The 26,153-nt window shown below is 40.7% G+C and overlaps 1 protein-coding gene across 6 annotated transcripts in view; it reads right to left on the minus strand.

Moving 5' to 3' along the window:
* OMA1 (OMA1 zinc metallopeptidase) overlaps positions 1-25,870 on the minus strand; it is a 32,776-nt gene extending 6,906 nt beyond the window's left edge. The window contains exons 1-9 of one of the 6 annotated variants that reach the window (XM_032803118.2): positions 25,701-25,846; positions 23,603-24,143; positions 22,256-22,316; positions 22,088-22,171; positions 20,546-20,719; positions 20,327-20,434; positions 17,942-18,070; positions 9,952-10,026; positions 4,544-4,693 (exon numbers count right to left, since the gene is read on the minus strand). In XM_032803118.2, the coding sequence (XP_032659009.1) occupies positions 4,544-4,693; positions 9,952-10,026; positions 17,942-18,070; positions 20,327-20,434; positions 20,546-20,719; positions 22,088-22,171; positions 22,256-22,316; positions 23,603-24,123 (1,302 nt within the window). In that variant the 5' untranslated portion in view covers positions 24,124-24,143; positions 25,701-25,846. Of the gene's footprint in view, positions 1-1,527; positions 2,582-4,543; positions 4,694-9,951; positions 10,027-14,979; positions 15,519-17,941; positions 18,071-20,326; positions 20,435-20,545; positions 20,720-22,087; positions 22,317-23,602; positions 24,144-25,700 lie in introns of those variants that run through there. The other 5 variants (XM_032803120.2, XM_032803116.2, XM_075067640.1 and 2 more) reach the window with 5 other exon arrangements.
* Positions 25,871-26,153: the final 283 nt, after the last annotated feature.

Raw genomic sequence — 26,153 nt, forward strand, 5'->3', positions numbered from 1 at the left:
CACTGGCCAGAGTCTGTTAACGAAGCTGGGACACTTGCGTCTGTGGACTTGTAGACATACCCCCTATTTCACAGCCGTGGCAAAACGAGGCATATAAGTAGGAGGCAGAACGTAAGATCTACAAAACCAGTGCATGGAGTACGTGTGCATGGAGAGTAGGGTGGGTGGGTGGGTGCTGGTGTTCTTTTCTGGGGTCACTCTCTTCTTAGCAACAGTCCTCCTGGAATAAAAGCATTCTAAGCATATAATAAACATTCCATTACCCCAGTGTAATACAGTCTCTCTCAATAACGATGTTACATATCTGTATACTTAGGTTATTACGTAGCAGCTCCATGACTGTCACAGCCACCTTTAAAAGGAAAGCTGCAGGAAAAGATGTGTCCAAGTTGCTTTAGCATTTTCATCATAGATTGAAAAGTTTTCACCAGCAATTGGATACGATGACATTCCAGAGGAGGCGGGTAAAAGAAAATAACCTTTTTTCTCTCATGTTTTCTAAAACTATCATTTCTCCTAAAATAGCACTCTTGTAACAGCCTATTTGTTCTGGGCCTGAAGTAGACACCAGTGTATGTGTCAGGCCTAAGTATTCTCTCTCACTCTAGTTTAGAAAATGTTACTGTCAAGCTTGATAACGTCATAAAATTTAGAGGCCAATTCAATTATACTAGCTAGTAAAATATCTGCCTTTACTTATGTCACAGACAAAATGAAATTCTGGAAAATGAATAGTGCTTGTATAGTATATACACAGAGCTTGGACATATTTTCTTGTACTTCAGGTTTACCTTTATGTTCAAATATTCTGCTTGCTGTAGATGAGAATCCTAAATAATTACAAAATTCATAACATGGGTCACTTTGCATTCCAATTCTGATTTTATTAAACTCACAAGATTGAGAAAAGAAGATGGGAGAAAAGGGAAAAAAAAGGAAAACAAAAGGAACTTGCACAGAATTATATATCCCTCGAAGAGACTGTGGGCAGCATGGCAGCTCAAAAAGAGGACAAAGATAACGGATATTAGACAAGTTGGTCACCAAAATATAGACTACCGCAGTTTGTGTTGCAGAATCAAGCTTCCAATTTTATTAGCTGGAAATTTAAAGCTAATCATAAAATACCTGTTATAGGTTTTGAATATTTGTATTTGGAGTTCTACATTTCAGATTCAATTTTCATGTTGGCTTATCGTACTAGTTCTCTATTTCTCTCAACTACCCTCATAATAATATAATCAGCTATAATACCCAGATCCCATCTCGCTCAAAGACAAGTTATGATGTACATATTCAAAATGCTGTACAGTGTCATCATGTGAAAGTATTCTGAAATGGTTATACTATTAAATGTCGGAAGGTTGATGCATGTATCTGTTCTCCAATTTTCCATACGAGCATTCTAGTTACTATAATAATTTATGTTAATCATTCGGCTATGTACTATAAGTATCTTAAGTATATAAAACAACTTTTACCATGAAATTATTTACAGATTTAAAACAAAACGAACGAAGCAAAAAAACACATTTCCAGTGGCTCCTTTGGTCAGTCTGTTTGCAGTTGGTTTGCACTAACAGTTGTCTTACTATCTTAGAAAGTAAAAAAATCATTCAAGTTAATAGCAAACAATGTAGGTTTTTTGGCCTTAAAAGATAGAGTAAACAATTGTAGACTAAGAATGATCAATTCCAGATTTCTGACACTATAGACATTTCATTCCCTGAGATAGCTTTGGGTCACATCATTGTAAAGTGCAATGTCATTATCAGAAAGTGTCAGAAAAACCTTTCCTATGGTGCGATGAGAATGCAGAGCAATTTATTGTGGTCTTGCTCAGAAAGTACGCTAAGAAACACAGTAACATTATTGAAGTGTCCTTCAAAATTAACTGTTTTCTTTCACTGCCATTTGGTTGTCTGGAAAATTTTTTTTAATCTGAATGGTTGAGCAGTAGGGAACGATTGGCAGGGTCACTTCAGCTGAGGTACTATCAAAAATGGATACAGATATAGAATTTACCATACCCGTTTTGAATTTTGCCTACTGCCAGTATAATTGATAGTATATTTTCTCTTTAGCTTCATGATACCATAACAAATAAATCTTCCAAGAGATTTACTCTCACAGTTTCCCAGTAGTGTATCTTGTTTTCCACTGCGTGCAGTATGAACAATACTGAGCATATCATATGGATACCTGTAGTGCAGCAATGCTGCACCAAGAAGCTGTTGCTGATAAATAAAACCTGGCTTTAATAGACTAGCACTGAAAGCAACATTCCCATTTTTCTTCTAGCTCTTCACACAGTCCTCTAGATTGGGGAGAGACAGGCACCAGGTCAAACAGAACCAATTACCACCTCTGCCTATAATTCTTTCTAGCTGTTGCGCATCACTTCCACTTATCCACTGAATTCTTCTTGAGGGCACAAAGCCCTTACTCCTGCTTCCCCATCCCACTCCAAGCGTGTTTGAGGTGAAATGCAAATTGTGTTCCTCTTCCTCAAATATCATAGGGGAAGATGACTTCAAGACCTCCCTCACCCAACCTGGCTGATGGCTGCTCTTTTCGGGGGCTGGGGAAAGAAGGAAGGGTTACTCCACCTGGTAAACAAGAGATCAAGCAGTGATAAAATAAATGCCAACGCTTTCCATGGCATAAGAAAACTTCTTTTTTGCTCTTAGATTTTATGCCCTGCACCAGACCAAGCAATAATTCACTACTGCTCTGCAAGCCAGCTGGTACTTGTATAAAAAAAAAATAATAATAAATCACGGTCTCTATTCCTTTGGTACTGATCTATCTATAACAAGGGCTCCAAGAACACTGTTCACATTTTCATTTTCCACTTCAGCCACTGTGATAGGATTTTATAACATTCCTATTAAAATCAGCTCACAACTTAAATAAAGACCACCGAGTTATTTTGGTGAAGCAGGGTATTTCTAGGGTAGGTTATTTTTAAAAGATGCTATCTAGATATCCTTCAATCTCCCACCCACAACCACTATTTTGGCTTATGCCATCATTTAGCACACTAATTGTACTTTCTCCAATTGAATGAAAATCTTCTCTTTCTGAAAGTTCTATGGAAATGGAGTATTTTTATGATCCCCATGCTAATAAATCTCCAACAGTCAGAACTTTGCAGCAGGAAAAGATTGCAAGTGATAGTTGGCTAGTTGTACAAAATATGCAGCAACCACTTGTTTTGGGATGAAGTAGTAAGTTCAAAAGGCAGCTCATTTTGTTGGAAAAAGAGGAGTTGTGACTGGAATAGATTTGCTGCTGCAAAGGGTAACAGCAGACAGAGAAAGCCTTTATTTATCTTTAAAAATGGCCTATGTAATTATATTACATTTCTGGAGAAAGGGGACCCTGTTTGATTATGGAACACAAGGCTAGACTACTCAGAACAGAACTGTTTTCATATACAATGCTAACACCTGGGTAATGGGGGCTTTCTGGTTCAGCCACCAGTGGTGGGTAATTGAGCAGATTAAGAGGATCCACAAGCAGTTACCAACTTGGCATTCCTAGAAGAGGACATTTAAAAGAAAGAACAAAAAACAGACTCCAGATGGATGGACAATTGTGAGAATTAGCTCCATTTCCTTAAAGTGGGGTTGAACTGGCTCTCTAATGTGATGGAACAGCTAAAGAGAACTGAAAACAAAACTAGTCTGCAAAATCTACAGAGGCCTATGATTACTATGGATATTAAGAAACCTTTTACTGGGGATCTGACATCACTCTTTAGGCAAAGCTGTTCATGCCCACTTCGGTGAGAGAAAATGGGGAAGCATGACCTACTCTGTGTGATAAGCTAGGTCCTGGGGCTTGTAGTTAACAGAAGTGGAAACAAGAGAACTCAGACTCTGTCTACACTAGCATTTTTGTCACTTTTATGTCAGGGGTGACAAGGTTTCACCGACAAAAGCGCCACTGTGAACAGCACTATGCTGGCAGGAGACACTCTCTTGCCAACATAGCTACTGCACTTGTTAGAGGTGGTTTAATGATGCTGGCAGGAGAGCTCTCTCCTGCTGGAATAGAGGGGCTGCAAAGGAGACCTTACAGCAGCGCAGCTGCAGCAATACAGCTGTGCCACTGTAAGGCCTGTAGTGCAGACAAATCCTTAGCATCCCAGCCTGACCTCTGGTTTCCAGCACAGGTACAAGATGTCATAGAAGACCTAAGTTACTTTACCAAGCCTGTATTTATTAAAGGGGAAGCCATTAACAAAACAAAAATCTTAAATCTTAATCATAATGTACATTTCATCTAAAGATAGCTGAGAAGCCTACAGAGTAACTACACTTTACCTATGCTGCTTTAATTTTTCTTCACCTAATGGAAGTCCTGAACAGGTTAGTATTTTATAATGGAATGTTTCTGCAAGGAAAAAGGGCAAGATAAATGTGATGCTATGAAATTAGCTAAACCCTAAAGTATGGTTCTAACAACCTTTTGCAGGGGATGGGCGGGGGGCACGCAGAAAAAAAGAGAGACACTTCTCTCAAGATTCTCTGCTCACCTCTGGTATAAGCCGGTCCAAGTGTTCAGCTCTGTTTTCATGAGAAGGGTGTGTGGAGAGCCATTCTGGTAATTTACGCTGCCCTTGAATGGTCTCTGCTAATTCCATCTGCTGCCAAAACACAGAGCTTGCTCTTACATCCACGCAAGCCTAAAAGTAAAAAGGAACTATCACTGTACCGTAATTCTCAGAAACACATTTTAAATTAGAATTCTCCAAAGCTCCTTTGACTGCATCTTTCACATGAACATAAGAACATAAACCTAAGAATGGCCATACTTGGTCACATCAATCGTCCATCTAGCTCAGTATCCTGTCTTCCAACAGTGGAAAATGCTAGATGCTTCAGAGGGAACGAACAGAACAGATAATCATCAAGTGATCCATCCCCTGTGGTTCACTCCCAGCTTCTGGCAAACAGAGGCTAGGAACACTCAGAGAATAGGGTTGCATCCATGACGATCTTGGCTAAAAGCCATTGATGGACCTAGCCTCCATGAACTTATACAGTCTTTTTTTTTGAATTCTGTTATAGTTTTGGCCTTCATACCATCCCCTGGCAATGAGTTTCCAAAGGTTGACTGTATGTTGTGTGAAGAAGCACTTCCTTTTGTTTGTTTTAAACCTGCTGCCTATTAATTTTATTGGGTGACCCCTGGTTCTTGTTATGTGAATGAGTACATAACACTTCCTTATTCACTTTCCCCAAACCAGTCAAGATTTTATTGACCTCTCTCAGTCATCTCTTTTCCAGGCTGAACAGTCTCAGTCTTTTTAATCTCTCCTCCTATAGAAGTTATTTTGTATGCCTATTCATTTTTGTTGCCTTTCTACTATGGTATATATTTTTTGAGATAGGGTCATAAGAACTGCACATAGTATTCAAGATTCTATGGTACAACTATGGTACATGGACTGGGACAAATATTAAAACTTTATTTTTTTCCCCTTAAACTACTTCACTAGAGCCAGAAAACGGACAGGTGGGAATGCTAGTCAGCGAGCCAGATTCAACCTTGATATTAACTACAGAAGAAAAAAAACAGTAACAGAAAAGATGAGATAAGTCTCTCAGGGCTGAAGACTGGTGCACTTCAAGGACACACTGGGCCCTGTACTTTATTCACACCTGTGTAATTCATTGACTTTGAAAGAATTACTCCTAAATTACACAGAGTTAGTGAGAGAGGAGCCAGGCACAGAAATGGTTAATCAGAAAAAGTAGTTATTCTAGATTTCACTTTGTTTTAATTTACTATAAACAGCTCTGCATTCTTTTTTCTTTTAGTAACAGTTGCTACTCATAATACCTCAGAAGAACAAATTAATCACCCTCATAGATTTACACAAATCTACAGAGAGAAGGTCCCTTTTTTCCCCTCAATATTTGTGAAAACAGCAACTACCAGAAAGCCCTTTAAAGAAAGTTCAGAGACTGGGGAGAATTTCTGCAGGAGAATGAAGGGAAGGTGTTATACCCAATTTTTTGGCCTTCTACTCAGAGGACCTTCTGCTATGCTAGTTCTAGTGCTCATGACAATATAAATGACTTTGAAGTACAGGTAAGCTCTGCCATATCAAACATGACCATGCTAATTCATTTTTTTATTCCCCACCCCAGAAAAACAGCATCCAAAAGGTGTGTCACTCATGAGGTGCAGGAGGATAAGATTCACCAACCAAAGAAGTAAAAAAAACCAACAGCCACATCTTTCACAGCCATCTATATGCCAGCATGAATTGTTGATAAGGGCTGAAGTTTGCCTCACGTTATGATTAGACCAATTTAAAATGCCTCAATAAGCAGAGTATTGCTGCATCAGTGGCATAATTTGTCATGTACTCTAAAATACAGCAAACAGCACAAGAGGCAGCAGAGTAAATTTTCACGCTTTAGAAAAAGATGAATGCCATGTACTATGGAAAATGAAGGGATTATTTTTCCTGGAAACTTGGGAATCATTTTTTTGTTTTTGTAATGACTATGAGAAACAGAAGTAAAAGAAGTGAAATGACACTGTAAATGAAACAGGCAGCATGTGTGCACATGTGTAAGGTGGATAACAATTAATGTTAGTGAAAGGAATGCCATCTGGTTTAAGCACCTGACCTTGGGAATACTTTACACAGCAGTATGACAATAATGAATGAACTGTGGTAACAGTTGCACTGCAGAAGGGATGCAAACAGAGTTACCAAAATACATTCCACAAAAAGTTGCAGCAAGGAAATGTATTATTTATATTGTGATATCACAATGCCTAGGAACTCCAATCACCATAAAAAGCCTGAAGAAAAACCTTAAGTTTATATGCAGTCATAGGTCTTAATACCTAGCTAATGTGGGGTATACCCATACTATACTATCCGTTTGTTAAAGTGTCCTAGAGTGTAAATATAGTTACTAGAAAATCGTATCTGAACACAGTGGAGCAATGGCCATCAAACAAAAGTGACAATTGTCTTATCTAGCTAAATATTTGTAGGAAAATTCAGTATTTAAGGTTTTTCCTATAGTAATACTGCAGGTACTTCGGCAATCTTATTTACTTCGGGGAGCGGGTGTATCACTTTCTCCACCCAGAACCTTCAAAGCAGCCAAAAGATAGTGGATTGAGGTCATGGCAACAATATGTCTTGTGAAGGGTGACAGCAGGTAAGTTTTTTTGGGTGGGTGGAGCTTGTGAAGGTGTTGTTGAGATGCTAGATGGCAAATGGGAGGGAGATCGTTTCAGCTCTTCTTGCCTCCCCCATGCCATTCCCATGCTGTTCTCTACTTCAGAGAAACACTGAGCACTGAATAGTTTTTAGAGGACCACCACCATCCATTGGGCAACAGAGATAATGCCAAAAAAGTGCTCCAGTCAAAATATGAGCTATGAAGGTAGACGTACCAGGGGAGAGTGAGTAAGACAAGGTTTATTAAGTGAGGATAGAATGCTATGGTCATGAAGCCTCTTTATATTATTAGTGATTTATAGGTGGCTGTAGGAAAGTAAACAAATATGACTGTGCAGCCAGCAGACCCTGATAGTACAGCACGTGACAGTGTGTGGGATTCAATATAGGGGTATTATTAGCATGAATTTGGGATGACCACATTTCTTGTGAGCACGGAAGCCATGAGTTAGTTGTAAAAGTCACTGAAAACTCATGACAATAAAACCTGTTTTGTTTGGGTCTCATATTTTATAACAGTATTTGTTTGATTTTTTCCATCCTGCTTATATGTACGTATGTATGTAACCAACCCTGCACCACTTCCCTCACCCCCATTCACTTCTGCCTTTTTGTCTTTGAGATTGTAAGGTCTTTGGAACAGGGACCATTTCTTCCTATGTTTTTATACAGCACCTAGCAAATTTGGGGTTCAACCATACTGTAAATATTTCCAAGTGTCTAAATGAAAAGATTGATATAGTTAGTATATTTCTCTGTATGATCTAAAAATTATCTATTTTTTTCAGTAAGTCACTATGCTGAAATTCTGTGAACATATGATCTCTTGTAACCTGCCACGAGTAAAAACTAATGATATATACAGCTGGAAAATTAGGAACCTCATCTCCCCATATGGACATGGAGTGTCTGAGATATTGAACAGTAAATGTCAGTTATATAAGACCAAAGTCCTACACCATAGACTCTATATACTTGCATTTTCCTGCTATGCATTCATGTGAAAAACGGAACAGCTATGTATCTTTGTTTTTCTATGTTTTTTAATAAAAGTTTGCAAGGAACTGCTCAAAGATTTGGAATATTAGTATTTTTGTTCAAGATATATTAATGGTCTGAACACAGGTGAGAGAGTCGAGGTACAAGGTAACAAGTTATTTAATTAAGGAACTATTCTCTGGAAACTATTATCACGTATGATATTAGAAGTGCGTGGATGTGTGTACTAAGTCTTCTAAGGTTAGTGTGAAAAGGAGATGTCCCTATGGCAGCAGAAGGATTAAGAGGGTGTGTGTCGTTATTTGGTGTTCTTCAAAGCAATGAGGTCTTTGCCCCAAAGAGCTAGATATCAATTACATTTTCCCTAAATATATTTCTGAGATATATGTCCTCACTGGTAACCTATTAAAACCACAAATAAAAGTGCAATTTCAATCACAGGAAATAAGAAACTCAGAATAATAGAAGATTCAAAAAGGCCAAACTGCAAAAAGCAGAATTCTCTTACTATGACGTATTAGCACTAGATGGTGCTGTTCACATAGTTATCCAACAGCTCCAAAAACACTGCAACTGGATAGGTAAAGCTGAAAGGTCTTGCTTAATTTGTTTAATTTATTAACTAAATCCTTCCAAGGATAAAAGGGTGAATTGGTAGAGAGATTATGAAATAAACTACAAGTACTTTACAAAGAGCATTAAAGCCTCATGTTAAAAAGGAGCCACATCATTTAAATTCCACATAGAAGTATGAAACCCATCTCTTTCCCATATGAAGCAGCTGATATATTAGAAGTGATTTATAAATAAACTTGTACCATTGATACAACATGACTATGCTTATTTTAAATCTTGAAACCAAATAAAAAAAACTGATCTGAATTTTAAGTTATAATGTATTATATACACCAAAATTACTAGCTATCAATCATAATACAGAAAAATTTAAAACCACTCTTGCTTATTCATAGTATCTACTCTGATAAAGATATACTGAAACTCAAGTGCACTACAGATTAGTACAGGGGTAGGCAAACTTTCAGAAGTGGTGTGCCGAGTCTTCATTTATTCACTCTAATTTAAGGTTTTGCGTGCCAATAATACATTTTAAAGTTTTTAGAAGGTCTCTTTCTATAAGTCCAGAATATATAACTAAACTATTGTTGTATGTAAAGTAAATAAGGTTTTTAAAATGTTTAAGAAGCTTCTTTTAAAATTAAATTAAAATGCTGAGCCCCCCGGACTGGTGCCCAGGACCCGGGCAGTGTGAGTGCCACTGAAAATCAGCTCGCGTGCCACCTTCATGTGCCATAGGTTGCCTACCCTGGGATTAGTAAAACAATCTTCAATAACAGACAGAAGCTAAGTGAAATATATCAAAAGCCAAGTGACAGAGTTGTAATCTATGCTGCCAGATATATTTCCATGTATATTATCTATGATAGGGAACTTCTTAGCTTTCACTTCTTTAAGAATAAGTCAGTAACACCCAGTTTTATGAACTCCACTGTTCTACTTCTAGCAAAAATGCCCTTTTGTTTCCCCATTGACCAGTAAACTACTGTGTTTTCCCTTAATGTCATTAAACATCTATTTGACTAAAATTTGGAGTATTCCTAGATTGAGAAATTAAAGTTTACCTGTCCATGAATTGTCATTTGTAAATAACTTATTCCAATAATAAATTAAACAGAAGAGCTATTTGGCTAGTAAGAACCAATTTTAGTTACCTTTGCAGCAAACTGAAGTCCAACTTTGTCAGCCTCAGCCTCCAGTGTCCTGTTATATGGCCTATCAAACATAAACTGGAAGAGAAACATGTCAAAGCCTTGATCATAATTCTTGTTTTCACCAGTTTATGAAGTCATTAACATTTTATATTTTTTCTAACCTGCTCACAAGAAAAGCTGGATGGGGTTCATCATTATATTAATTACCTATAAAAACAGTTTTAATCCTTGTCTAGCACAGTATTCTCTTTCCATCAGAACTCAATCAATGTAGTCAACTGGGAAATTTATAAATACATTTCTCAAGGAAAAGGAGTAAATGCACTTTTATCAACTGATCTCAGAGCATTTTAAAAGCAGTTTAAGGGACACAAACAATTCAACTAGTTGATTTTAGAAAGAGAAGTAAAGGCAGTTCAGGTACTAGCCAAGCTTGTGATGCCCCTCCCAACCACCCCATCAATCTTCTGGATTTACAATTACATTTGTCAGTTTAAACAAGTGTTTTATCTCCCCTATGGCTGTGTGGAAGATTCACACAAACAGAGGGAATAAACTGATTATGCATAAGCAAGAGACAAACTTTTATCATATCTTTGATAGGATGTCATTTTAAGTTTTGCTTGTACCTGTAGTGGGTAAAAATATGAGGAAGAAGAAGTGGGATTTTTAAATTGTCTGTCTTTAAGTCTCGTATGACATACCTGAGAGTAAGTACATATGGTATGGTAAACAAGACAGTCAACAGTATTCAACACAACCATAAACCATAAGAGATCACTGCTCCTTCATGATTACACTCCCAACACAGGGCGTAAATGCTCCTTGAGAAATCCAAGAGATGAAGATATTAATCTGGCCTGCTCCCACTCCATTAACCCTAGTGATGTAAATGACATTGCACAAAGACGCTGTTTTGCCAGGCAAAGATCCAATTATACAACCTCCAATCTTCTAGAATATGCATCTTCTAAGGATTCATGTAATCATGTGCTAGTAAAACAGGTTACAGTAAAAATTTACATGCCCTGTTGAAGCAGATTGCTGCTCTGCGTGAACTTTGCTCCTGTTTTATAGGCATTATGACATCACTCTCTGGACTGAGTAGCAATTGGGAAATTCCAGCTAGAGAGAGGGAGCATTACAGGTTTATTGCAAGGTTCTTTCAGCTCCTTCACTGGTTAATAAGAGCTGGAAAGCATTTGGGATCAGGAAAGAAGTGATCTAGAACAGTAACTGTCACAATGGAACAGCATCAAGGAAGCGGGCCTGGCAACTCGTACACCATGTGGAAACCTAGTCACTAGTTCTTTTATTGAAGCAGCATGGGTATTCCTGTTTTATTCAGCAACACTTGGTAAAATGAGCAAAGTAACTAAATTTTCCTTTATCTTTCCAGAGATGTAAACTGACAGGCATTTTTGGATTATTTTTAAGATGTCTGTATGTCTCCCACCCTACCCTACCTCCCAGAAAGCTTTACAATAATAGGATAAGGGTTAGACACATATATTGACTTGTGTTTGTGTGAGGGCTTCTGGGAAACATAATACAAGGCAACCCAAGCTGATCCTCTCGGAGTAAACCAAAGCAAATTCCATGTTTTATAAGGAAGGAGAGAACAGTTCAATCCCAAAGCTGAAGCCTCTCTTACCAAGTCTAGATATTGCAATGACAGATAACAGAAAACTTGAGACAAATATGTATAGGGAACATTTGCTTCCTTTTCATTGAACAGTTTCCCCAGGTAAAGAGAAGCGCACACACTCATTAAGAGGACAGGAGATTCTTCTAGGTGTGGTCTTACATATCTCTCTGAATCACCATTCATAAAAGAGGGAGGATAATAAGCTAGATGGATCACCTGTGGGTGCCATGACACTCCCAGTTTCGATTCTGTGTCTGACAGATGGACAAGATGATCACTTGCAGCACTGACTTGAGTAAACCTCTACAAACAGGCATTTTTTCATCTATTCATCATAGTCTGTTATTTTTTGTTTTGGTGATTTCACTGCAATTTTTAGTCAGGGGCTTCTACGTATCAAGAAGATTATCTCACAGATCAAAAAAAAAAAGATATAAAGTTTGAGAGATAGGTAATTTGATTATTCTTTACCTAAATGGGGGTAGGAGGGCTGAAAATTATCTTAATCACTTGCAGAAATTTTAATGAATTCAGGACGCTTGTTTTTCTAATGGCTGCTGTAAAGAACAAAGGAGATGCAAGGCAGGGGGCAATATAACACTACAAGGATCTGCACTAAAACTCTATCATCCCTGGAATGTTTCTGGATCTGTTGTCACCAAGCAATGTGGTGTCCCCATTAGACTTAAAATACATCCCATTATGGTTGTACTCTGAAGAATTACTAAAAATGGCAACAGGGTATTCCATATTTATTATGTTCCAATGATTATATCAAAGTTTGCTTAATTTACAGGAGATGCTTTCTTAAAACCAGCCCTGAAAAATTGGTGGAAGTTCTATATACTTGCTGTCTGTACTTAAGAGGAAGGATTGAGGCCATAAGGATAGGAAAATAGAATAAGCAAGCTTGTTAAGAAAGAGATTTTCTTTTCTGCTTCTGCCTAATAAGCCTTGGCAGTAGCCACATGAAGCAGCTAGGCGGTTGGGCCTCAAGGCATTTAATAGGCTGTGGGTAATCATCTGCCACTGACAAATGATTTGATTGTGTGCTTTTTTTAAATGTATGGGCATGCTGGAATGAAAGAGAAGATCTGCCAACTCTCCCTTCAAAACTACCTGAAGGGCATTAGACAGAGTGACTGACATGGAGTTAGAGACACTGACAATGGTTGTGTGTGTTAAAGAATGGTTGTGTGTGTTAAAGAATCAAAAATCTCAACACCTCAGTTAGCTCAGGAAATACAAACCATGTGTAGCAGGTTAGAGAGCAGGGAGGGGAGGGAAGAGAGAAAAAGAAGTGTTCTATTTGTGCATACTAATGTAGTCACATGGGGAGTAAAACCCAAATTACCTTAATTTTCTGCTCTTTTGTGAGCAATTCCTTAAACTAAAGTCAATTAGAACAACTTCTGGTATAAAAGCAAACAAAATCTGTGCTCATTTGCTGTATCAGAAGACAGAGGGAACAGAATAACCTGGAAGAATGAGTGGAACTTTTTTACAGTGATAGGTAAGCTGTAAAATTTGTGGTAGAGATGTTCTTTTGTTCTGTTTGTACAACAACCAGCAAGTCCATAAATTGGGCTCCTAGGCGCAATGAGAATACAAATATTTATAGTAAGGATGATGTTCCTGGGGAGGTACGCAAGAGGAAGAACTCATAATGCAGCTTAAACTGGTCAGACAAGGTGGCTAAAACAACTCACACAAGAGGGGGAATATTGCATGGACAACAACAAGGGCGGGCCAGGTTGCTATTATCTAGAAAAACATAAGGCGGCAGACAGACAAAAGCAGAGAGATACACACTTGAGGGTGGATGGGGGAAAAAAACTGCTCTGGTAAGTATGACAGCTAGACACTGAGTGGGAGGCAGGAGGATTTTGCAAGGACGTGGGTGAATCCAGAAGGAAAGATCGTGCTTTTAACAAAACTTCCCCTTAACAAAAGCCTCTCTCCCTACTCAACTAGTTTTGAAGAAGCCTTAGACTGTGGAATAAAGTTTTGCAAATTTACTTTTACCTCAGCTGTCTCTCTCCATATTCCATGCTCCAACAGGGAGTTCGGTCTCAGAAACCAAACAGACTTTTGTCAGAGCTCAGTCACAGTAACTCAACATTTCTCAAACTTTGGTCTCTAGATCATTTGCTGGCATTTAGTGCTGGCTTTTAAGATGCTTCTACAAACATCCAGCCTCTGTTATAATAATTTAAGTTCAAAGTCTATAGCTCCCAGATTGATGGGTAGATATCACAGCACAGACTGGTTATATTTGTTTTTGTTTTGAAGAACCATTGGGTAACAGGAGAAGAATCACAGGGAATAAGTGTCTTTATTTCAAGGCTGATAAAAAATGTTATGACATGCAAAATTCCCCCAAAAATGCTTTACATAAGAAGTAGCTGAATAACTGGGCAGATGCACACAATGAATTAGTTATCAGGAGGAATGTGGCACCATACGAACTCCAAGTTTTATTTTATTGATATTTATGTTGGAGGGACTACATACATTTCACTGGATTCTTTATAGTGCACTATTTGCTTTAAAACAGGAGCTAGATCGGGGCGGGCAAACTTTTTGGCCTGAGGATTGCACTGGGTTTTGGAAATTGTATGGAGGGTCGGTTAGGGGGGGCTGTGCCTCCCCACCCCCTATCCGACCCTCCCTGCTTCTCATCCCCTGACGGCCTTCCCGGACTCCTGCCCCATTCAACCTCCTCGTTCCCTGATGGCCCCCCCAGGATTCCAGCCCCATCCACCACCACCCGCTCCCTGACCACCCCTAGAACCGCCACCCCATCCAACTCCTCCTCTTATTCCTGACGGCCCCCCCGGGCATCCCTGCCCCCATTCAACCCGTGTTCCCTGCCCTCTGACCGCCCTGACCCCTATCCACACCCCGACCCCCTGCCCACCACCCGGAACTCCCCTGCCTTCTATCCAACTCCCCCTGCTTCCTGCCCCCTTACTGCGCTGCCTGGAGCACCGGTGGCCGCTGGCGCTACAGCCACACCGCCTAGAGCACCAAAACAGGCAGCCGTGCCACCTGGCTAGAACCAGCCACACCACCGTGCAGCACAGAGCACCAGGTCAAGGCCGCGGCTCTGCAGCTGTGCTGCCCCAGGAGCTCGCCACCCTGCCGCCCAGAGCATTGCGCTGGTGGCAGAGTGAACTGTGGCTGCGTGGGAGAGGGAATAGCGAGGGAGGGGCTGGGGGCTAGCCACCCGGGCCAGGAGCTCAGGGGCTAGGCAGGAGGGTCCCACGGGCCGGATGTGGCCCGAGGACCATAGTTTGCCCACCTCCGACTTAGATCCTGAATTTTATTAAATTGCGGGGAAACAGACTTCTAATTAACAAAATATAATAATAATAAAAATAATAATAAACATCCGTAAACACAGTCATTTCACACAATTCTGACAAACTAAAGAAAACAGCTGTCAAATGCAGAAAAATAGAACCTTAAATGTCAATTATTTTGAAAAGGCAAACTAAGATTAAATGGGATATTGAACATCCCCAGGTTCTAATTCACAAGTGCTAATACGCTGCAGATTAGTTTTGTAGGCTGACCCTCTGCTACACAATTTGGAATTGGGCTCTTCCTAAGCTACGAACAGTAAATTCTTTACTAAATATTTGAAATATTACAAGAGTTAAGTCACAATACAGCATCAGATGAAGCAGAAATATTAGAAATTATTTATAAAAATATAGCTCCCACAAAAAACCCCAAATCTCTATTATACAGCTGACAGGTTTCAGAGTAGCAGCCACGTTAGTGTGTAGCAGCAAAAAGAACGAGGAGTACTTGTGGCACCTTAGAGACTAACAAATTTATTCTGCGTGGACTCCTCCTGAAGGTCGAAACAGACTGGACTTCTACATAGAATGCTTCCGCCGATGTGCACGGGCTAAAATTGTAGAAAAGCAGCATCACTTATCCCATAACCTCAGCCATGCAGAACACAATGCCATCCACAGCCTCAAGAACAACTTTGACATCGTAATCAAAAAGGCTGACAAAGGAGGTGCTGTCATCATCATAAATAGGTCGGGATATGAACGAGAGGCTGCTAGGCAGCTCTGCAACACCACATTATCCAGGCCTTTACCCTCTGATCCCACTGAGGGTTACCAAAAGAAATTACACTATCTGCTCAAGAAACTCCCTGAAAAAGGACAAGAACAAATCTGCAGACACACCCCTAGAACTCTGAATAGAATACTCCTATCTGCTACCCATAAACCTGGAAATCCCGGACGACCCATCATCTCAGGCACTGGCACCCTGACAGCAGGACTGTCTGGCTATGTAGACTTTCTCTTCAGACCCAACACTACCAGCACTCCTAGCTATCTTCGAGACATCACTGATTTCCTGAGGAAACAACAATGCATTGGTCACCTTCCAGAAAACACCATCCTGGCCACTATGGATGCAGAAGCCCTCTACACCAACATTCCACACAAAGATAGACTACAAGCCATCAGGAACAGTATCCCCGATAATGTCACAGCAAACCTGGTGGCTGAACTTTGTGACTTTGACCTCACCCACAACTATTTCACATTTGGGACAATGTATACCTTCAAGTCAGCAGCACTGCTATGGGTACCTGCACGGCCCCACAGTATGCCAACATTTTTATGGCTGACTTAGAACAATGCTTCCTCAGCTCTTGTCCCCTAACCTACTTGTGCTACGCTGATGACATCTTCGTCATCAGGACCCATGGAAAAGAAGCCCTTGAAGAATTCCACCATGATTTCAACAATTTCCATCCCACCATCAACCTCAGCCTGGACCAGTTCACACAAGAGATCCACTTCCTGGACACTACTGTGCTAATAAGCGATGACCACATAAACACCACCCTATACCGTAACCCTACTGACCACTATACTTACCTACATGCCTCCAACTTTCATCCAGCTCACACCACATGATCCATTGTCTACTGCCGAGCTCTAAAGTACAACCGCATTTGCTCCAACCCCTCAGACAGAGACAAATACCTACAAGATCTCTATCAAGCTTTCTTACAACTACAATACCTACCTGCTGAAGTGAAGAAATAGACTGACAGAGCCAGAAGAGTACCCATAAGTCACCTACTACAGGACAGGCCCAACAAAGAAAGAAAGAGAACCTCACTAGCCATCACCTTCAGCCCCCAACTAAAACCTCTCCAGTGCATCATCAAGGATCTACAACCTATCCTGAAGGACGATCCATCACTCTGACAGATCTTGGGAGACAGGCCAGTCCTCGCTTACAGACAGCCCCCCAATCTGAAGCAACTATTCATCAGCAACCACACAACAAAAAACACTAACCCAGGAACCTATCTTTGCAACAAAGCCCGTTGCCAACTCTGTCCACACATCTATTCAGGGGACACCATCATAGAACCTAATCACATCAGCCACACTATCAGAGGCTCATGCACCTGCACATCTACCAATGTGATATATGCCATCATGTGCCAGCAATGCCCCTCTGCCACGTTCATTGGCAAAACGAGACAGTCTCTACGCAAAAGAATAAATGGACACAAAATCAGACGTCAAGAATTATAATGTTCAAAAACCAGTAGGAGAACACTTCATCCTCCCTGGTCACTCGATTACAGACCTCAAAATCAGAATACTCCAACAAAAGAAAGCTTCAGAAACAGACTCCAATGAGAAACTGCAGAATTGGAATTAATTTGCAAACAGGACACCATTAAACTAGGCTTGAATAAAGACTCGGAGCGGAGGGGTCATTACACAAAGTAAAAACTATTTTCTCATGTCAATTTTTCCCCCCTACTGTTACTCACACCTTCTTGTCAACTGCTGGAAATGGGCCATACTGATTATCACTAAAAACCTTTTTTAAATCCTGCTGATGATAGCTCACCTTAATTGATTACTCTTGTTACAGTTGCTACGGTAACACCCATTTTTTCATGTTCTCTCACATATCTTCCTACAGTAGTATCTTCCTACTGTATTTTCCTCTGCATGCATCCAATGAAGTGGGTTTTAGCCCAGGAAAGCTTATGCTCAAATAAATTTGTTAGTTTCTAAGGTGCCACAAGTACTCCTCGTTCTATTATACAGTTATAACTCTGAGCTCTCCCCTCTTAGACAGAGAGTTGGGTGGCACTGCAATACTCCAGTACTACAAATTGAATGTTTTCCAAATGACTAAGAAATGACAACTTACCTGAATAATAGTAGAAAGTATATTCAGCTGCATTTATAGAAAAAGTGTCAGTGTGTGGCATACTGAAGCAGGTGTTGAATAAATGAAGCAAGTACAACAATGCCACAGCCTCCACCTTACCTCCTGCAACTTGGTCTGGATCCACTGGCCTACAACTGCCAGACTATCTCGAGGACAGACTGCCCAAATCATAGTGAGCAAGATAAGCGACAGGAAATCCAAGAAATGTACCAGACTGGCTTTCTCTGCCTGAAAACAAAAACAGTGAAGTTTTCAATCAATTACCCTTGGATCTTGCTTGCATGCATTATTTCTGAATTTAAGACAGATAGTTATTTTCTATCTTAGGTACATATATGCCATCACAGGGTGGGATAACCCTTTAAGAAAAGTGGACTTAGCCCCAACTGCGAATAATTCTCTTCTCTTAGGCGAGATGATTTAGACCAGGTATCAGGTGATAGCCTGCAGACAACCTGGCCCTCAAAAAAAAGACTCACAAGCAACACAGAGGGAGAGACTTGCTCAGAGTACATAGGCGTCTGCAGGAGACCGAGTGACAGGAAAAAAAGACTAAGAAACAGGCTTTCCATACCAGCCTAGCTGAAGAGAGAAAGTGTATGGGCAAAGACAACATCCTTATGTGGAAGAGGCTTTGAACCAGGCAGCCAGACTTGACTTTTTTGTTTTGATTTGTGTTGGACTATTTTGGCGACAAACACATCCCTGAAAAAATGAACTGAAATTCTTCTCCTGACGAGAGCTTTACTTGACATACTGGCCAGTGAGTGGTCCACCAAATTATAGGCCTTGATCACTGTAATATGAGCACTTCTCAATCTAACATACTTCCACACAATACCTCTGTGAAGTAGGGCAGTGATATCCCTGTTTTACAAATGAGGACTGAGACACCGTGTGAGTAAGTGACTTCCCAAGTTCACATAAGGAATCTGTAGCAGGGAAGGGACTTGAATTCAGATCTACCAAGATACAGGCTAATTCCCTAACCACCAAGACCACTTTCCTCCCAAATTCCATCAATTTTGCCAATTTTAATCTTTAAATTAAATTCTGTTACAATGTAAAACTATTCCAATAGTTAGAGCTGTTGCTTCTCTCTCAAAAACTGCAGCTCTCATTTCTCCGTTCTCCTCTTCATAGGTGCAATGCTATCAAAAAGGGATAATTCAGCATAACTTCTCCCTCCCAAGTAATAGCCCCAAGGGAATATTGCTATCCCTTGTTATATTTGTTCCCCAAATGCACTAATCACAGTTGTGTAGCAACTTTCCACTAAATGAATTAGAACTAGTAAAACTACTAGTCACGACTATTTTTCAGATGAATCGAGACCCTTCTTCTGGATGTGATCATATACAAATCTGTTGTCTGGGTCACAATTTTTTTCTCTGCTTAGTGAACAGTTTGTGCGAGGTTTGGTTCTTTACTCAAAGAAACTGGTTACTTAAGTCACATGGTATCTCAGGTCCTGATTGGATGACTGAGGCTTTATAACAAGAGGATAAGTTCCCTTTTCCCTACTCAGAATTAGCCATGAATATTTTTAACTGCTCAAATAATCACAAGCACTTCTGGCACGAATCTTCTTGTTCAATGAAGTGTTTGCAGGTGCCAGTGAAACAAATCAGTTGGTTTGTTTGCAAATGCTTTTGAGAGCCATTTACCTAGCTCTAGCATAACCTTGGAACATTATGGGGAGTTTTATGTTGAAAGTTTATGAGTTTTGAGAGTGGATGGGAAAGTACAGATACAAAAGACTGCAGATCTTGCATTAAAAGAAAGGAATGGTTTGGGTACAGATGCAGCTACACCTTATAATGACCTAGTTTTTCTGTTTAGACAAGCAGCAGTGTGGATAACATATCTTCATCTAGAACACCTTGGGCCAAGATTTTATTTCAAACCTGTTTTTTCAAAGCTGGACCTGCAAAATGTGAAAGATCATTACACATGTTTCGTGCATGAAAAATGGTGCTGAACTACCAGTTCATCCATGAACACATTAGGGCTTGGGATATACACAAGGTGGTACATGCTCACATTTGCAACCACTCTCAGTTATCTGCAAACAGAGTCCAATCCAACAATCTTAAAAACTAATTATGAATTTTAGGGCTTTGCTACTGAACTGCAAGTATCGTGCAATTTAGAAGACATTTTAAATGCATCTATGGATTCAAAAAGTTTAGAAGGACTAAGGCTCAATTTTGTAAAGTGCTGAGCACCTGCAACTCCAAAAGCCTGCATCTCTCAGGGTCAAATCCTAACTGCTATTTTGTAATGGAATGGAAGCCTCTCTTAGGGACCAATCCTGTCAACATTCACTAGCAGGTATAGCGCTAACACTGATTAAAATAGCACAGTAATATGTGCAGGATCAGGACAATCAACCTTTAAACCAAAGTCTTTATTCAGTTTGAGGAAGCGGCCTGAGACTTTGGTTTATATATTAACTTGTTTTTTTTAAAAAATAGTACTTACTGCATGTCCCAATACAGCATGAGCTATTTCATGGCCCAAAATGAAAGAGAGCTGGTGAATATCTGACACCGCATTTAGCAAACCAGTGAAAACAAATACTTGTCCATTCTGTGAGTAAAAAGAAAAAAAAAAAGCCACACATCATAATATAGCATAGAAACTGTGTAAACAAGTTGCATTCTTCAATACTGCTTACTTTTGCTTTTGGATTTTACTTACTGGAAGTACAAAAGCATTTATGCCTGGTTCTTCCACTACATGGATAACCCACTTGAAGTCCGACACCTGCGGGATGTCCTGGTTGCTTTCAGATAGATGACCAATAACTTTTTTCACTACCTGATAGCGAGGGTCTATCTCGGATAACATCTTATCTTTAAACTGTTCCATCCACTGAAAGAGAGAATTTGTTGAGGTCTATACAGAATAAAGAATGCAGTCTGGAGGCTAACTGCTACACTGATATGGCATGTAAGTGTATCACAGTAAAAGTTTTGTTCCAGACAATATATTAACAATCCAGTTCTCATATACTCTTTTATATACCAAGTCAATCATCCAAGGAAAGCAGTAGAGCTCAGTTTTTCAAAACTCTAGGCTAACTGTTTTGTATCGGATGTAATAAAACCGAACAATTACATACAGTGCAAAGTAATATTTCCATTTACACCAAATGATTGTATTAATATAGCTTAATTAATATCCAAAAATCATTGACCTTCGTGGGGAGAGAGCAGAAGGAAGCTGGCTGCAGGACACTGACACTGCCTCACGGACGATTCAGAGAAGCTTTGTGCAGGAGTAGGACCATGCTTACCGTAGAGCAGAGAGGTTCTCAATCAGGGGTCTGGGGCCCCCAGGAGACAGCAAGCAGGTTTCAGGGGGGCCGCCAAGCTGGGCCAGTATTAGACTCGCTAGGATCCAGGGCAGAAAGCCAAAGCCTCACTGCATGGGGCTGAAGCCTAAGGCCCTGAGCCCTGCCATCTGGGACTGAAGCTGAAGCCTGATCAATATAGCTTCGCAGGGGACCCTGTGGCCCCGGGCAGTTCCCCAGCTTCCTACCCCCTAATGCCAGCCCTGGTTTTTATATGCAGAAAAAGAGCTGTTGTGACAGAGGTTAGGCCATGGAGGTTTTATAGCACGCTGGGAGTGGGGCTCAGAAAGAAGAAGGTTGAGAACCCCCGCCCTAGAGTACTCTGACCAAATCCCGCAAAAGGCTCAAGAGCGGTAAGGAAACTTAGGCAGGGAACAGCACATAGGCATTTTATTTTTACTTAGATTTTTCCCTCTCATGTGCTATCTAAAGTAATGAGTCATAATATTAGAAATCGTCATAAAGACTGTGTTTTATATGTTTTCACTATCATGTGACCCTAGAGAAGTAAACTATAAATCAAAGTGACCACAAGGTTGAAGCTTTGGGAAAGGGTGTGTTTAAACTAGTGGGCTGGCTTGAGGGATCTGCACTGACCTGGGGGCTTAGGACAGCCAAACAATGAGGTCCCACTTCCATGAATAGGTAACAGACCAAGGTTGTGCCCAGAAAATGAGCCAGTGTAGCCAAAGAAAGAGACAGTGCTAGAGCCTACCCAGACAAAGGGAAGGCTAAGAGCAGATGGGTCCAATATGTCACCCATACAGAAGGCTAATGAGGGGCCATAAGGGGGAGCCCAATCATGGTTGTGACACACATCAGTGAACAGGAACATGTTTTTTGTGTGTGTGAAATGGGGAGGGCTTGCTTTCTTTCAAACAACTCACCATATCATACTCCATCTCTGACAATGCCATAAAATGTTCCTTCCCAAATACCAACAGTCGAGCACGCCCAGTGATTGGTGTCTCCTCCAAGTGAGTAAAATAAAACATAATAAATAAAACTGCCAAGCTACACAGACCCACAACTATCTTCCATTTGTTTTTTCTTACACTTCCTTTAAAAAGTTCCCGTTTGTTAGGAGGCAGCGCCTTCCACCATTTTCTGATGCTCCTGCAAGACACAAACATTTTACATTGTAAAGTGGGTATAGTGCCTCACAAAAGTGAGGAGAGGCTGTATACATTAACATTTATAAAGTGCTAGGAAATCCTGGGATGAAAGAGTCAAGAGTACCATTAAGTAATATGTATTCTGTCAGTTCAGGGTAATATTTCCCTCAAGGAACAGGAATGTCTCACAAGGTAGATGCTTCCTTTTTGAATGGGAACCATTCCAACCTTTATCTTTTTGATCTGGTTAAAAACAGCATGTTGAGATTTTTGTTTGAGAACATCTGAAGGAATGGTCACCCTCCTTGAATCGATTTGCAAGACACAATCAGCAAGGCTGATCAAAAATAAGTACACCTCTATCCGGATGTAATGCTGTTCTCGGCAGCCAAAAAAATCTTACTGCGTTATAGGTGAAACTGCATAATATCAAACTTGCTTTGATCCGCCGGACCACGCAGCCCGCTCCCCCGAAGCGCTGCTTTACCACATTATATCCAAATTCATGTTATATCGGGTCACGTTATATCGGGGTAGAGGTATACATACAAAAGGATGCATATATTGAATCTCACTACGCATATAGGAGAGAATGAATTTGTATTTCTGGGCAAGAGCTGCACAATCAGAATCCAACTTAAATCATGTGGCTCATTTGTAAATTCAGCTTACGATGCAGCAAGAGAGAATGAGCACCCCCACTTTATCTCCAGCCTGAAGTCAACATGTCAGAATCGTGTCAGCAACAGTAGCTACTCTCCTGCTTGTTGTGGAGAAGGGGACAGCTGAGGTATGCCAAAGTTCTTGGCTTCTGCTTTTGCCTCGGACCACATCTCTGGCAAGCATGATGTCTACTCTTTCAGTAGATAGATACCATGATATTTTGGCTTTGCCAAACATATCACTGGCCATTATGGCCTTGATTTTCATTGAGGGTGCTCAGCACAAAAAAAAAAGTGTTTATTTTGTTAGGCTGTGGATAAATAGTGATTGATTGTAAAGGTCTGAAACAGATGCATTTTCTAAAACAAAACCACAGGAGAGAGGTCCTCCCCGTTTATAACCATTTTAGTCTGATTGGTATATGGATTCTATTGTGGTAAACAAAACAAAAACAAAAATTCAACCATAACCCGAAATCCTGCAAGCTTTACATAAACGTTCAACTTTACAGAGTAGTCCCATTAACATTAATGAGATTACTCGCTGTGCGTAACATTAAACACATATGTAAATTTTTGAAGGATAGGGCCTTACTCTGTAAGAGAAAATAAAACAGTATTTTACCTTCCAAGAACGATAGCAAATAGCTTCTGAGCCGGTTTAAGAATAATCCACAACAGAGGCACTGGAGCAGCCTGAAATGATGATGATGTGTGAAAAAGTCTGATGATCTGCACATCCCATGCAGGAATGCGATTTGGGGACTGCACTGGAGCAAGACTTCGGAATAATGCAAGGTCTTCCACTAACGGTTGAGAGGCCAGGAAACAAGGACTTCTACAGCTATTGTGTATGTTTGTGCACACTTCTATATTCTTGGCATTCAAAAAACATCTTTGGCTTTTATTAATAAATTTTCTGTAGAAGTTAGAGCTTCCAGTCATAAAATAATAGCTGGTGTTGCTGCTTGTAACTAGCTGCTGGCATTTATTCACTATATGATTCACTTGAATCTGGCAATGTCCATTCAAAGCTTCAACTGAAGACCTATAAAGATTATTGCACTTTGCCTGACCGGCCAGAGAAGTTAAGCGAAATAAAATGCAGTTCCTACCAGCTATTTTTAAGCGGCAGATGGCATACATTTCTCTCTTATTTATTCACCCTGAAACAAAAGAGAATTTATTGTAGAGATCATAAAAATATAACTAAAGCAATTCCTGAATTATGAATTCACTTTAGCTGAACAGAAATATCCTACTTCTTGTTTGCCAACAGTCTCAGAATTACTACCCGGTCTTCTATTATGTACTTGTTATAACACTGTTTTAAACTGCACAAAAAGATATTAAACTTTGCAACTGAAAGTGTAGGAAATATATTCCTCATGGTCTCTTTTTCTTGAAAATAAGACATTAAAATGATTGTTTCAAAGGATACCTGCTTACAGGTGTCCTTTATTCAGAAGGTGTAAAAAAAAAAAAACAAAAACCCAGTAACAATATTATGATGTGGATTTTGCTCTTTATTTTGAATATTTGTATTCTTTACTGTCAGGAGGAGAAATACTTCTGTTATCTAGTTTTGAATTTACAAAATGCACCTATTACGCTTTTTAGGTGCATTTACTTTCATACACGAAACAAAGCTGATGTAATGTCAACTGACAGACACAGAACCTCCCTCAAAGGTGCCACTAAAGCACCTCTCCACAAGGAAAAACCTCACTGAACAATTAAGCTATGCTGCTGCAGCATGCTTTGTGTATCAATAATTTGGGTGTTTTCAGACCTGGTAGGGAAACCAGGGCTCTTCACTGTCCATTCAAAAAAAAGCAAAAGATCTCATATACTTCATAGACTACTAACTTTTTACACTTCAGTCAAGCAGGCAACTTTCACTTCCTCTCTGCATTACACTTTTGCAAGCTATCCTAATAAACAGGGTTTATTACTGCAGCTCCATTTGATGTGGACCTTTGGAAAAAAAAAAAAAGTTTTCTGCAGTTGTGCATTCAATGTGCAAGAATGAGCAGACTCCAAAACTACTGAAAACTCAATCTGCAACATCATAAAGAAAGTTTATTTTGCAGGACAGGAGCCTGTCCCATCAAGGTTCATTGTTCATATTAAAGCAATTTAGCATCTAGACACTAGGGCAACAAGCATTTTAGGAACCCTTAGGCCATACACTTACAAACAGATACCTTGACAAGGCACCTGAGTAACATACTACCAGGCTTGGGAGGATTTGGGTTTTTCCATTAGGAAATGTTGATTTCACCAGACACACATGAACCACCAAACAAACCATGTTTCCATCGATAAAAAGAAAAAAAAAAAAACATTTGCAGGGAAACAAGGTAAGAAAACTGCTGCTTGAGAACTGAAGTTTGACTGAAGGCTATTTACTTCGTACGTGTGACTAGCAACGGCGACAGTTTGTGTTTCAAAGCCCTCCCCTTTCTGAGCCCCAACAGCCACTGCCACGAAGTAACTCTCGCCTGACACCCCCGCCCCCCAGGAACGTGGAACCCCGCCCAAATAAAACGCCGGAAGAGAGACGGTGACGCAGCCTGAAGCCCGGCCAGACCCAGGCGAGGCCCAGCCACCCTGACACGCCGCGGTCTGGATGGGACGGAGCGGCGGGCGCAGGGTGGCCCCGCTGAGGGGGCGGCTCGCTGGCGCCCGGCTGGGGAACGCCAGGAGCGCTCCGTACTCACCGCCTCAGGAAGTGGCGCTGGGGCCACCCCGACTCACGCGGGCCCTGGCCCCCCTCATGGAGACCCCGCCCCACACCCCCTGGCTCCGCCTTCGGCTGCGGAGGCGCCACTACGAGAAAGGCGGCTGCTCCCGTGGCCCCGCCCCCCTTCTGTCTTCACAATAGCCCCGTGTTGTTTTGCTATGTTGGCTCCGCCCACTTCGCTGTAGCCCCGCCCTCTGACCTGAAGGCTCCGCCTCACGCCTTGTTCCGCCTGGGAGAGGCGCTATTTTTGTGTCTGACCCCAACTCTCATTTTGTATCTGGGCGGAGAGATTGGGAGGGACCTGCTCCCCTACAGCCAGAGGGAGCCCCGCCCCCTCTGTGTTGGAGGCATGGGCTGGGCATGGGGGGCACACCAGGCGAGTCCAGAGCAGGGAGCTGTGACACCCTCCAACCCCACCCCCCCTTCCCTG

This window comes from Chelonoidis abingdonii, chromosome 7 (genome assembly GCF_003597395.2).
Source record: "Chelonoidis abingdonii isolate Lonesome George chromosome 7, CheloAbing_2.0, whole genome shotgun sequence".
NCBI classification, from domain to species: domain Eukaryota; kingdom Metazoa; phylum Chordata; order Testudines; family Testudinidae; genus Chelonoidis; species Chelonoidis abingdonii.